General features: G+C 40.4%; 1 protein-coding gene across 1 annotated transcript in view; it reads left to right on the forward strand.

The window, feature by feature from the left end:
* The first annotated feature begins 3142 nt into the window (after positions 1-3142).
* Positions 3143-12435, forward strand: part of INHBA (inhibin subunit beta A) — a 33986-nt gene continuing 24693 nt past the window's right edge. Inside the window, exon 1 of the mRNA XM_089691209.1 lies at positions 3143-3861. Coding sequence (XP_089547335.1) covers positions 3474-3861 — 388 coding nt within the window. The 5' untranslated portion in view covers positions 3143-3473. The remainder of the gene's footprint in view (positions 3862-12435) is intronic.

The following is a 12435-nucleotide window of genomic DNA, read 5'->3' on the forward strand; positions in this document are numbered from 1 at the left end:
ACATTTTTTTACATTACACAACAGCAATCTGTAGCAGCAATGTGGGTTAAATATCATTAGAGGAAATTTTCTTTTTTCCTCACAAAAAAAGCCCCCTCTGCTTGGAGTTCCACTTTAAACTATCATACCTAGTCATTTACTTGTGTCTGCAGCCAGCTTATAGAACTGTTTCTGAACTTTTTGGTTTTGGATTGTATTGTAACTGCAAACTGAGATCCTGTGTAATAATAACAAAATAATAACAATAAAATAATAATAATATGAAAAATAATAATACTTTTATTATACCTCTTTTATAATATACCATCATCGAACCTTCCTTCCTCTGGATCAACTGTGGGTGTAGGATTATAATTTTTTTTTTTCTATGGTTGAACTGGGTGGACTTTTGTCTTTTTTCAGCCAGACTAACTATGTAACGATGTAACCTGTTGGTGGTACTTCAAGGAGAACACATTTTTCTTATTTGATCCGCACCTGATTGGATAATACAGTGAATTTTCCCTCTTTTTTTGAAGTGATCGTTCTCAACTCCTTTAGCAAATCAGCCACCATGGGGTTTATTTACTAAAGCTGGAGAGTGCAAAATGAGGCTCACTTCTGCATAGAAACCAATCAGCTTCCAGGTTTCATTGCCAAAGCCTAATTGAACAAGCGAGATTAGAAGCTGATTGGTTTCTATGCAGAAGTGAGCCTAATTTTGCACTCTCCAGCTTTAGTAAATAAACCCCATGGTGGCTGATTTGCTAAAGGAGTTGAGAACGATCACTTCAAAAAAAGAGGGAAAATTCACTTTATTATCCAATCATGTGCAGATGAAATAAATAAAATCAATAAGCAGAAGTTGGCTTTGCACGTGATTGGATGATTAAAGTGAACCTTCACCCTTTTTTAGAGTGAACGTTCTCAACTCCTTTAGTAAGTCAACCATCTCTGTGGACTCCTCGAAGTACCGCTGACAGGTCCGATAATGATATGGTAGGATAATGAACATTTTAAACTCCTTTTTTTTTTTTCTTTTAGATCAACTTACTAGTCCTGGCCAAGGGCGGACTGACAACTCATGGGGCCCCCGGGCAATAGGGGATCATGGGGCCCCTGTGTCCTTGCCCAAACTCAAAAAAGCCTATGAAAAAGGTACCAGGGGCATCTCATGGGGCCCCCTACTGACCCCGGGCCCTTGGGCAGTGCCCGAGTTTCCAAATGGTCAGTCCGCCCCTGGGTAGGATAATGAACATTTTAAACTCCTTTTATTTTTTTTTACTTTTAGATCAGCTTACTAGTCCTGGCTGAAAATCTCTGCTATGAACGTGATTGTCTGTCTGATCATACGATTCTGCTCAGTCCCCCTTTACCTTAGTTAGTCAGCCCCTTCTGTGGACTCCTCAAAGTACCGCTGACAGGTCCGATAATGATATGGTAGGATAATGAACATTTTAAACTCATTTTTTTTTTCTTTTAGATCAGCTTACTAGTCCTGGCCAAGGGCGGTCTGACAACTCATGGGGCCCCCGGGCCATAGGGGATCATGGGGCCCCTGTGTCCTTCCCAAACTTAAAAAATGGTGAGTCCATTCCTGACAGGTGGACTGACAACTCATGGGGCCCCCGGGCAATAGGGGATCATGGGGCATCTCATGGGGCCCCCTACTGACCCTGGGCCCTCGGGCAGTGCCGAGTTTCCAAATGGTCAGTCCGCCCCTGGTCCTGGCTGACAATCTCTACTATGAACGTGATTGTCTGTCTGATTATATGATTCTGCTCAGTCCCTCTTTACCTTAGTAAGTCGGTCACTTCTGTGGACTCCTGGAAGTAGCGCTGAGAGGTCCGATAATGATATGGTAGGATAATGAACATTTTAAACTCCTTTTTTTTTTTTTAGATCAACTTACTAGTCCTGGCTGACAATCTCTACTATGAACGTGATTGTCTGTCTGATTACCGATTCTGCTGAGTCCCCCTTTACCTTAGTAAGTCGGCCACTTCTGTGGACTCCTCGAAGTACCGCTGACAGGTCCGATAATGATATGGTGGGATAATGAACATTTAAACCCCTTTTATTTTTTTTTACTTTTAGATCAGCTTACTAGTCCTGGCTGACAATCTCTGCTATGAACGTGATTGTCTGATCATACGGTTCTGCTCAGTCCCCCTTTACATTAGTAAGTCGGTCACTTCTGTGGACTCCTCGAAGTACCGCTGACAGGTCTGATAATGATATGGTGGGATAATGAACATTTTAAACTCCTTTTTTTTTTTTCTTTTAGATCAGCTTACTAGTCCTGGCTGACAATCTCTGCAATGAACGTGATTGTCTGTCCGATCGTACGATTCTGCTCAGTCCCTCTTTACCTTGCAGCATGCTGGACTTTAGCAGCAATGAGCTGAAGTTAACATAGGCAGCTGAACCGCAGCATACTGTATAAAGTACACTCCCGTGAGAACTCTCGTACCATGAAAACAGGGCTTTCAGCTTTAAAACACACTTATGCCCTACAGAAACAAATACGGCTGCATTTCTAAGAAGAGCAGACTACAACGTATGTATGTCTGGACCTATGCAGTAGCGTCTAGCACGTCATAAAAGGATGAAAAGCAGACAGATAGAGCAGCCAGTAGTAAAAGGAGTCACTTATTGGTGTTGAATCACTTATATAGTAAAAGTGTTAGTTTGCTGAGTGAAGTTGCTCAGCAGAGTGAGTCGCACGTCTGTGACACACGGGAGCCGTGTCATTAGCAGGTTTCATAAGATCAGATCAATAGCAGCAGCAATAGTATTGGTATTGTTTTAATATCATATCTATAACCCGTCTGTCTTACATCCTAACACTTAATACAGATCTATTCATTTAGGGAAATGGAACAGAGCAAATGACATTTATACTTTAATGCACAAAGCTGCAGATGCTTTATAAAAAAAAAAAAATGGAAATAAAAAAAAAAAAAGAAGAAAGATACACAGAGAGGAATAAGAGAAAGAAAAAAGATAGAAGATAAAAGAGAGGAGGCGGTGAATACATGAGAGCATGAGAGAGCACAAGGAGGGAGCCTGTCACAATGTTCCTCCCCTTCTCGCAGTCCTTACTCATACTAGACTAAAGAACTCCCACCCTCTCATTCACTCACTCACTTGAGGCCAAGCCGTCCTCTCTGTCTGTCTCTTTTTTCACTCTTTTCTCTCTCTCTGTGAGACAGAAGTCAGATCTTCCCTCACTGACAGCCTCAACTATTCACAGCACTTACTGAGGCTAGAGAGAGAAACTGCAAACCAAAACTACACTGACAAACTTTTTTTTCCTCTTCTCCTTTTCTGATTTTTTTTTTTTCTTTTGCTTAACAAAATTATATTTTTTTTCCCCAGAGGAAAGAAAAGTATATATTTACTCCAAGGATACACTTTTTTTTTTTTATTTTTAAGAAGAGGAGAAAAAAAAAAAAAAAAAAAAAAGCAAGGCTCTATAAACTGGTGTCAGGATGTCTGTGCATTTGCTGAAGGGATTTTTGCTGGTACTTTGCTGGATTATAGTGAGAAGTACGCCGACGCCGGGATCTGAGGGGCACACTTCAATCACTGACTGTCCGTCGTGCTCCCTGGCTAGATTCCACAAGGATGCGCCCAGTAGTCAAAGTGACATGGTGGAGGCAGTTAAGAAGCACATTCTGAATATGCTGCATTTAAGGGACAGACCCAACATCACTCAGCCAGTGCCCAAAGCGGCTCTTTTAAATGCCATCAAGAAAGTTCACGTGGGGAAAATAGGAGATGATGGGCAAGTGCAAATAGATGATAGAATCGCGCGGAGAGCAGAAGTCAACGAAATATTGGAACAAACCTCCGAAATCATCACGTTTGCCGAAGCAGGTGAGTGGCGCTCTTAAAAGTTTGTTCCACTTTTTCAGCTGTCGTGGAAGTATAGGTAGAGGCTCCAAGGCAGGTAAAAATTCAAATCGGTGTGTTTTTTTTTTCTTTTTAGGTGATTTAACCTTGTTTGCATGTGCATAAAATATCACTGAACAATGTGTGTGAAGGGGGGGGGGGGGAGGGTACAGGCATTCTCCAAAAAACTCAATGAGAACCTCCGGCTCAGAGTGCTAAATATTACGAAAAGCCCCCCAGGGAATGTCTTTTTTTTTTTTTTTGTTTTTTTTCTTTTCTTTTTTTTCTCCCAGCAAAGCAATCAGCTTGACGTGAAACAGTAACGACCTTCTTTGTAGAAATTGGGCTTCAGCATCGGCTCTAGGGGTTAATGATAATCAAAGGCATGAAAAGTAGTGTGAACAGAAGCAACAAGCAGCCAGTCCTAGGCAGAGAGCGAAAACTGAACCCATCTGGTGCCAAAAAAAATGTGCAGCTGCCATCCCAGGTAGCAACAGCAGTTAGAAAAGCTGTGCACTTGCAGTGCTCCCAGCTGTGAAATGAGACAAGTTCAGCGGCTATCTGTACTCTCATTCCATGGCAGGATATCCCACCGCACTCTTAAAGGGACCCATCCTTTGTGCAAGAAGGGCTCAGCAGAAGGAAAAAAGGTGTGATATCCACTGCGAAAGAACTTTTTTTTTTTTTTTTTCGTACTCCTCCCAAGACAGGCTATTAAAAGGTCTCCAAAAAAAAAAAAAAAAAAAAAATTCCAGCGCTGAAATGCGGTCTAGATTGAGTATGTTTTGACATGAGACTCCTCTCCCATTCATAAGGATGGAAAAAAAAAAAAGTTCAATATGTTCCCCAAAGCTGCTGAAAACACGGCAGAAGCTGTAAGACTGTCAGAACCTCAGGGCTGGCTTTTCACTAAACGGTTTGGTAAAAGCATTTTTTTTTTTTTCTTCTCTCTATCTTGTCCGTCCGCCAGTTACAAAAGAATGCCATTGTTTAGCGCGGCGTATGGAAGGCGAAGTATGTGCGGGAACTATAAGCAATATTGTTTAAAGTGCTGCGGCAATATAAACAATTAAGACAGCACTCAGAGTTTCCAGTCTTAAAAAACCTGTTGACTCAGATGTTCTGTCTGCAGGAAAGCCTTGCAGAGTGTGTGTGTGTGCGTGTGCGTGTGTGTGTGCGTGTGTGCATGCTTTCAGAGCACGCATTCCTGCCAGCTTTTTGCTGCTTTTGAGCACACAGTGAAGCATTGCATTATACCCCCCCCCCCCCCCCGCCTCTGGCTGTGTTATCAATTCAGAGAGCTGGAAGCCAATCAATGTATAAGCAAACCTAACTAACTGCCATTTATTAGATCTAAGACTCCGTTCTTTACCGCTCAAGGAAGGGAAAGGGTCAATGTAGATGTATGTTCAGTTAGTATGTATTATTTTTTTCCCATCTGCTTTGTTATTATGACTTGTATTGGCACAAGACGCACGCTCCCTACACAAGATTATATATAGGTATTATCCTCCTGGTGTTACTACGGCGAAGCCAATACGCAGATGATTACGCCAATTGTTTTTTTTTTCAGAAAACGTTGAATGGCGTCTACATTGTATTTAAAAAAAAATGGAGGAATAGATGAAGCGGTTGCTAAGTAGTAACTGAGGTTAATGCAAAAAAATGGTAACCCGCTATTTAGATGCCCAAGGAGGGCAATTGTTTAAAGACAGCCAGAGGGAGTTTTTATAGGTTAACAGACTGACTGGAGTTTTCACACCCAGGGGCGGACTGACCATTTGGAAACTCGGGCACTGCCCGAGGGTCCTGGGTTAGTAGGGGGCCCCGTGAGATGCCCCTGGTACCTTTTTCATAGGCTTTTTTGAGCTTTGGCAAGGACACAGGGGTCCCGTGATCCCCTATTGAGGGCCCCGGGTCAGTAGGGGGCCCCATGAGACGCCCCTGGTACCTTTTTCATAGGCTTTTTTGAGCTTGGGCAAGGACACAGGGGTCCCGTGATCCCCTATTGAGGGCCCCGGGTCAGTAGGGGGCCCCATGAGATGCCCCTGGTACCTTTTTCATAGGCTTTTTTGAGCTTGGGCAAGGACACAGGGGTCCCGTGATCCCCTATTGAGGGCCCCGGGTCAGTAGGGGGCCCCATGAGATGCCCCGGGTACCTTTTTCATAGGCTTTTTTGAGCTTGGGCAAGGACACAGGGGTCCCGTGATCCCCTATTGAGGGCCCCGGGTCAGTAGGGGGCCCCATGAGATGCCCCTGGTACCTTTTTCATAGGCTTTTTTGAGCTTGGGCAAGGACACAGGGGTCCCGTGATCCCCTATTGAGGGCCCTGGGTCAGTAGGGGGCCCAATGAGATGCCCCTGGTACCTTTTTCATAGGCTTTTTTGAGCTTGGGCAAGGACACAGGGGTCCCGTGATCCCCTATTGAGGGTCCCGAGTCAGTAGAGGGCCCCATGAGATGCCCCTGGTACCTTTTTCATAGGCTTTTTTGAGTTTGGGCAAGGACACAGGGGCCCCATGATCCCCTATTACCCAGGGGCCCCATGATTTGTCAGTCCACCCCTGGTCACACCAGTTCAAATCCGGCTAGAGTGCAGCTGGTTTATGATGTCAGCTTTTCAAGAAGTTCCTCTGTTTTCATTGGGCTCGTATGCAACCCCACAACTACCCTGAAAATGAGACGATCTAATTTGGTGAGCTTAGAGCAGCCAAAAAAGCATTCTTAGCAGTGGTTGGTTGCGTGAGCTGTAGATGTTTCGGGGACGTGATAACAAAAGAAGGAGAAGATGGAGAGCCTAGAAAGTCACTTCAGGACAGGTGGGCTCACGAAGATACAATTTCAGGTTTCATCAGTTGAGGGAGTAGCGCCATGAGCTGCTTTGACATATATTTACTGCTTCATTGATCGTTAATGAACTAGCAAAGTGTTTGGGATCTTACTGTACCAGCCGTGGAGATCAGATATATTTTCGGCAGTAAAAAAAAAAAACGAGGTCTGGAACACATAGAGAAGTCACATCCCCCGCAGTCTGAAGCTGTAACTGGTCCAGACGTTGGCATCAAACACTTTACTAAAATTGGAGCTTGCTAAATTTTGTGCAGCTCTGCATAGAAACCAATCAGCTTCCAGGTTTTATTGTTAAAGCTTAATTGAAATTATCTTTGGATATATCATAGCTCACCATTACACTTCCCCTACACACTCTACTGACTCACAATGCCTCCCCTCTTTGGTCTCATCTGCCTTCAGAATTTCTGTTAAGAGGTTCTAACTGACATTTCGTGAATCTTTCTGATCAGATTTCTATGCAAAATATTGTATTGCTTATATTGGCCAATCTGTCAGTACTGTTACAAAGGTTACTTTGTTGCCAGGATGCATCCTTGGAGTGTTTCATCGGCTGAGTTTATGTAAATTGAAAAACCCAAATAAAGCTTTGTTTAAAAAGCTCAATTGAACAATCTGAAGTAAGAAGCTGATTGGCTCCCATACAGAGCTGCACCAGATTCTGAGTGCCCCAGGTTTAGTAAATCTCCGACCTTAATGTCATAAGACGAACAACGCATGTCTGTGAAAGGTCATCAATAATGTATAAAAAAAAAAAAGTAGGCAGCTAGGAGGTTTCTTAAAAAGTTGCGTATTGGCCACTTGGATCAGGATAAATCTGCCAGCGCTTCTCCTTAGCACACGTTAGTCAGTCAACTTCTTCCATCTGACATCATGCGAGGATGTATTTATTATTCTGGCTGACTGACAACACAGTTATTCAGCTATTGATTTGCATGTAATATTAGCCATTTAACAGATGTCCTGTTATGTTAAAGATGGTAGTGATGGTCTATCATTCCATTTATTAATACATTCCACCACCCTAGCTAATTTCTTACACAGTTATAAAATATAGGTGATCTTTTTATTTTTTTTTTAAAGATATAACCTGACTCCTAGATTGACTTTGTTCTTAACTTTCTATTCTTTAATATGTATTGATGATAATAAAAAATGGTCAAATATGGACCAATGCACTCTGCAAAAAAAAAAAAAGATGGTAGTGATGGTTTATCATTCCATTTATTAATAAATTCCACCACCCTAGCTAATTTCATACACAGTTATAAAATATAGGTGATTTTTTTTTTAAAGATATAACCTGACTCCTAGATTTACTTTGTTCTTAACTTTCTATTCTTTAATATGTATTGATGATAATAAAAAATGGTCAAATATGGACCAATGCACTCTGCAAAAAAAAAAAAAGATGGTAGTGATGGTCTATCATTCCATTTATTAATACATTCCACCACCCTAGCTAATTTCTTACACAGTTATAAAATATAGGTGATCTTTTTATTTTTTTTTTAAAGATATAACCTGACTCCTAGATTGACTTTGTTCTTAACTTTCTATTCTTTAATATGTATTGATGATAATAAAAAATGGTCAAATATGGACCAATGCACTCTGCAAAAAAAAAAAAAGATGGTAGTGATGGTTTATCATTCCATTTATTAATAAATTCCACCACCCTAGCTAATTTCATACACAGTTATAAAATATAGGTGATTTTTTTTTTAAAGATATAACCTGACTCCTAGATTTACTTTGTTCTTAACTTTCTATTCTTTAATATGTATTGATGATAATAAAAAATGGTCAAATATGGACCAATGCACTCTGCAAAAAAAAAAAAAGATGGTAGTGATGGTCTATCATTCCATTTATTAATAAATTCCACCACCCTAGCTAATTTCTTACACAGGTTATATCTTTAAAAAAAAAAAAAAGATCACCTATATTTTATAACTGTGTATGAAATTAGCTAGGGTGGTGGAATTTATTAATAAATGGAATGATAGACCATCACTACCATCTTTTTTTTTTTTTGCAGAGTGCATTGGTCCATATTTGACCATTTTTTATTATCATCAATACATATTAAAGAATAGAAAGTTAAGAACAAAGTAAATCTAGGAGTCAGGTTATATCTTTAAAAAAAAAAAAAAATCACCTATATTTTATAACTGATTCCTAGATTTACTTTGTTCTTAACTTTCTATTCTTTAATATGTATTGATGATAATAAAAAATGGTCAAATATGGACCAATGCAACGTGATGCTCTGTAGAACAGTAGCTTCATTTAAATGGCCACTAGAGGGCACCAGTTACTGCGATCTGAAATGTGCCTGTTGCTTTCTTTGACATTAGTACATAAATGCAAAGTCCCAGCGGTCATTTCTCATTGGTTATTTGCTGTCCTATCCGTTGGCACAGGCTGCGTGCACGCTATATAAAGGCAGCATCTCTGCTTTTCTAAGTATAAGAGGTAGAATAGGCACCACAGAGCCAAATAAAAATATATATTACTGCCCACAAGAAATTACAAACAATGCAGCGTTTCTCTGCTTGCGATTAGAAAAATGTTTAACCCTGATTTAATATGTCTACGAGCTTAGTCATGATTTAGGGGCACTGTTTTATACACAGACAAAAGCTGTTAAGGTAGTTTTCTGCCTGTGATTCTCTCATTGACTGTGATTGCAGTTAACAGCAGACATGGGACATTTTTTTTTTTTCTTGTGTATAAAAAGGCCCTTATTCTCATTCATCTTGGCGGATCTGAGCCTTTCTGCAATCATTTACATCATATTGACAAAGGGCAAACAAGGGCAATATTTCATTAGGAGTTGACTCCGAGAGAGTAGCCTTTATCAGACCTTTTACAACTATTTGACTTAGGCGAGTGACAGAAGACTGAAAAGTCAAAAGGGGACCTTTCCCTTCTGATGGGAACATCCTGAAAAACTTTTATTCATTTTGAAAAATCATTTAACCCTTTGAGGACCGTAAGGTTTTCGAACACCAAAAGAATCAATTTTTTTGTTTTTAAAGTTGGTACACTTCAGTTGCTGTAACTAAGCCATTTCATGAAATAATTGGCAAAAAAGCTAGATCCATTTGTTGATAAGAACTAATATTTTGACTCAAACCAAAAAAAAAAAAGTATTTTAAGTTCTTAATCAGATGATACAGGCAATTACAAACATGGGACAAATTACAAACATGGGGCAAATACGTCCCTTGGTCCTCAAAGGGTTAACTGATCTGGAATGAAAACGTTGTGACCAAAGAATGAAACCCCTTTTTTCTGATTATAGCAGCTCAATTACCAAGTGACTCGACAACCTAATCTGCCCTAAAATCTTCCTGGTAGAAAATATACTGTTGTGTCTCCTTACTCAAGGAATCAGTCGTTTTTCACATAGGCGTTCAAAATCTTTAGAATGTCTTGAAAGGGTTACACTGTACTTGTGTTTGAGTTTTAGAGTATATCACAATTGTTCCATTTGTATTTTTAACAAGTTGGAAACAACTAAATTATCTCCATTTGCTATACTTTATCATCCCCACATTAAACTGCGTCTCTAGGTCAGGGGTGGACTGACAACTTAAGGGGCCCCCGGGCAATAGGGGATCATGGGGCCCCTGTGTCCTTGCACCAAACAAAAAGAAAAAAGCCACCTAATATGACACGTATATCTGTGTCAAAATAATATCTCCGTCTCACTTATAATATAACTGTGGATTTATAAACCCAAGATACATAGTAGAAAAAAATGGCAGTATGACAAGAGCAACACTGCCTGCAAAAAGTGCTTAATTGAAAATCCAAGCAGAGTAATATAACTGCATTCAATAGCTACAAAAATATTTTATTTGATCCCATGGATCATAAAGAGGTTGGACATGGACACGGTGAACAAATCATGATAAAAATTGCCCATACTCAAACCACACCCAAAAAAGCCTATGAAAGGTACCAGGGGCATCTCATGGGACCCCCTACTGACCCCAGGCCCTCAGGCAATGGTCAGTCCGCCCCTGCTTTAGGTTTTTCAGTTTTGGATAAGGTGGGGGAAGGGCTAGACCCCCTGTAAAGTTTTTATTGCTGTCTATGTACCCACTGAAAAGAATTACCCCTTTTTTTTATACTGATGACCATCGGCACAATGAAAGAATGAGAGGGGAAATCCAAGATTATTCCAACAATAAGAGGCAAGGGAATATCTTCCATTGGGGACACCTGTTCTGCTCACTTTGGGTGATTCCTTCTAACTTCCTGTTCCAAAATTTGGACAGACAGACATGCTGTCTGTGTCCAAAAACGGACACAGACAGCAAAAAAAAAAAAAAAATCAGATCTTTCAACCTTTCTTCACTCTATCCAGAAAAAAGTTTTGATAATACACTTTAAGGCCTCCTTCAGATCTCTCGTAGAGGAATTGAGCATTCCTACTAGTGATTTACAATCATTCAATCATGCAATCATGCAATCATTCGGCAGCACAGTGGCTAAATGGTTAGCACTTCCGCCTGGCAGTACTAGCGTCATTGGTTTGAATCCCAACCACGGCACCACCTGCTTGGAGTTTGCATGTTCTCCCTGTGCCTGCGTGGGTGTACTCCAGGTACTCCGGTTTCCTCCTACACTCCAAAGACATGCTAGTAGGTTAATTGGATCCTGTCTAAATTGTCCCTAATATGTGTATGTATGAATGTGAGTTAGGGACCTTAGATTGTACACCCCTTGAGGGTTAGGGACTGATGTGAATGTACAATATATATGTAAAGCGCTGCGTATATTGACGGTGCTATATAAGTAACTCAAATAAATGAAATAAATAAATCGTATCGGCATGTTGCACATAAGACAGCCCGTTCACTTCAATGGCCTGCCCTATGTGTGTCTGTCACCCAAAAGTAGCTCTTGCTCTTTTTTGGGTGACTAGTCTTTTGCATTTTTTTTTAAACCTGTCAGACGACAATCGTGGCAAAATTGCACCGCATTTGAGGCACCCAAACACGCGCAATACATTTTAACGTCATTGGAAATGATGGGCAGAATGAAAGTTCTCCCGATTACAAATCGCCGAGCATAAATGGAGCCCAAGGTAACGCTCATATTGCAAAAGGCCATACGGCCAGTAACACCCGGCATCGCAATTCATCTTCTAAGCAACGTGACCAGATTGGTTGCTAACGATTTCTGCGCTGCGTACGTCTTCATTGCGCCTTTTAATTGCGTTATTAAATAAACTGGATTATACCACATAATTGTTTGATGCTGTTGAGCAGAATAACCACAACACAAAGAACTTTTTAATGTTAGGAATCATTTTATACTTAATACATTTAAACTTTGCATGCTTGTAAAACGCTGCCAAGGAAGAAAATCTATTTAGGCAGCAAATCAAGCTGCAGTGTTAGTTTATTTCTGGATAATTTAACTGTTGGTATTTATCAGTCAGGCGCTGGTATGCCATGCCAAGAGGTCTTTTCACAGAGGTTAGGGGATACGCTGAAAGTTATATAAATATTGTGTAAGTAACATTACTCTCAAAGAGTCACTCATAAAATGCCAGCATTCCAACAAGGATCTCTTATAGAGCTGGTGTTAGCAAAGACTCATTTGGTGTATCTATTATTTTACATACATCACATTGGAATGGCATGTTTCTTTTTTTTTTTTTATAAATATTTATTGGTTTTCAAACAGAT

This window comes from Staurois parvus, unplaced genomic scaffold (assembly GCF_062004578.1).
Source record: "Staurois parvus isolate SC_StPar_1 unplaced genomic scaffold, SC_StPar_1.0 ptg000554l, whole genome shotgun sequence".
Classification (NCBI taxonomy): domain Eukaryota; kingdom Metazoa; phylum Chordata; class Amphibia; order Anura; family Ranidae; genus Staurois; species Staurois parvus.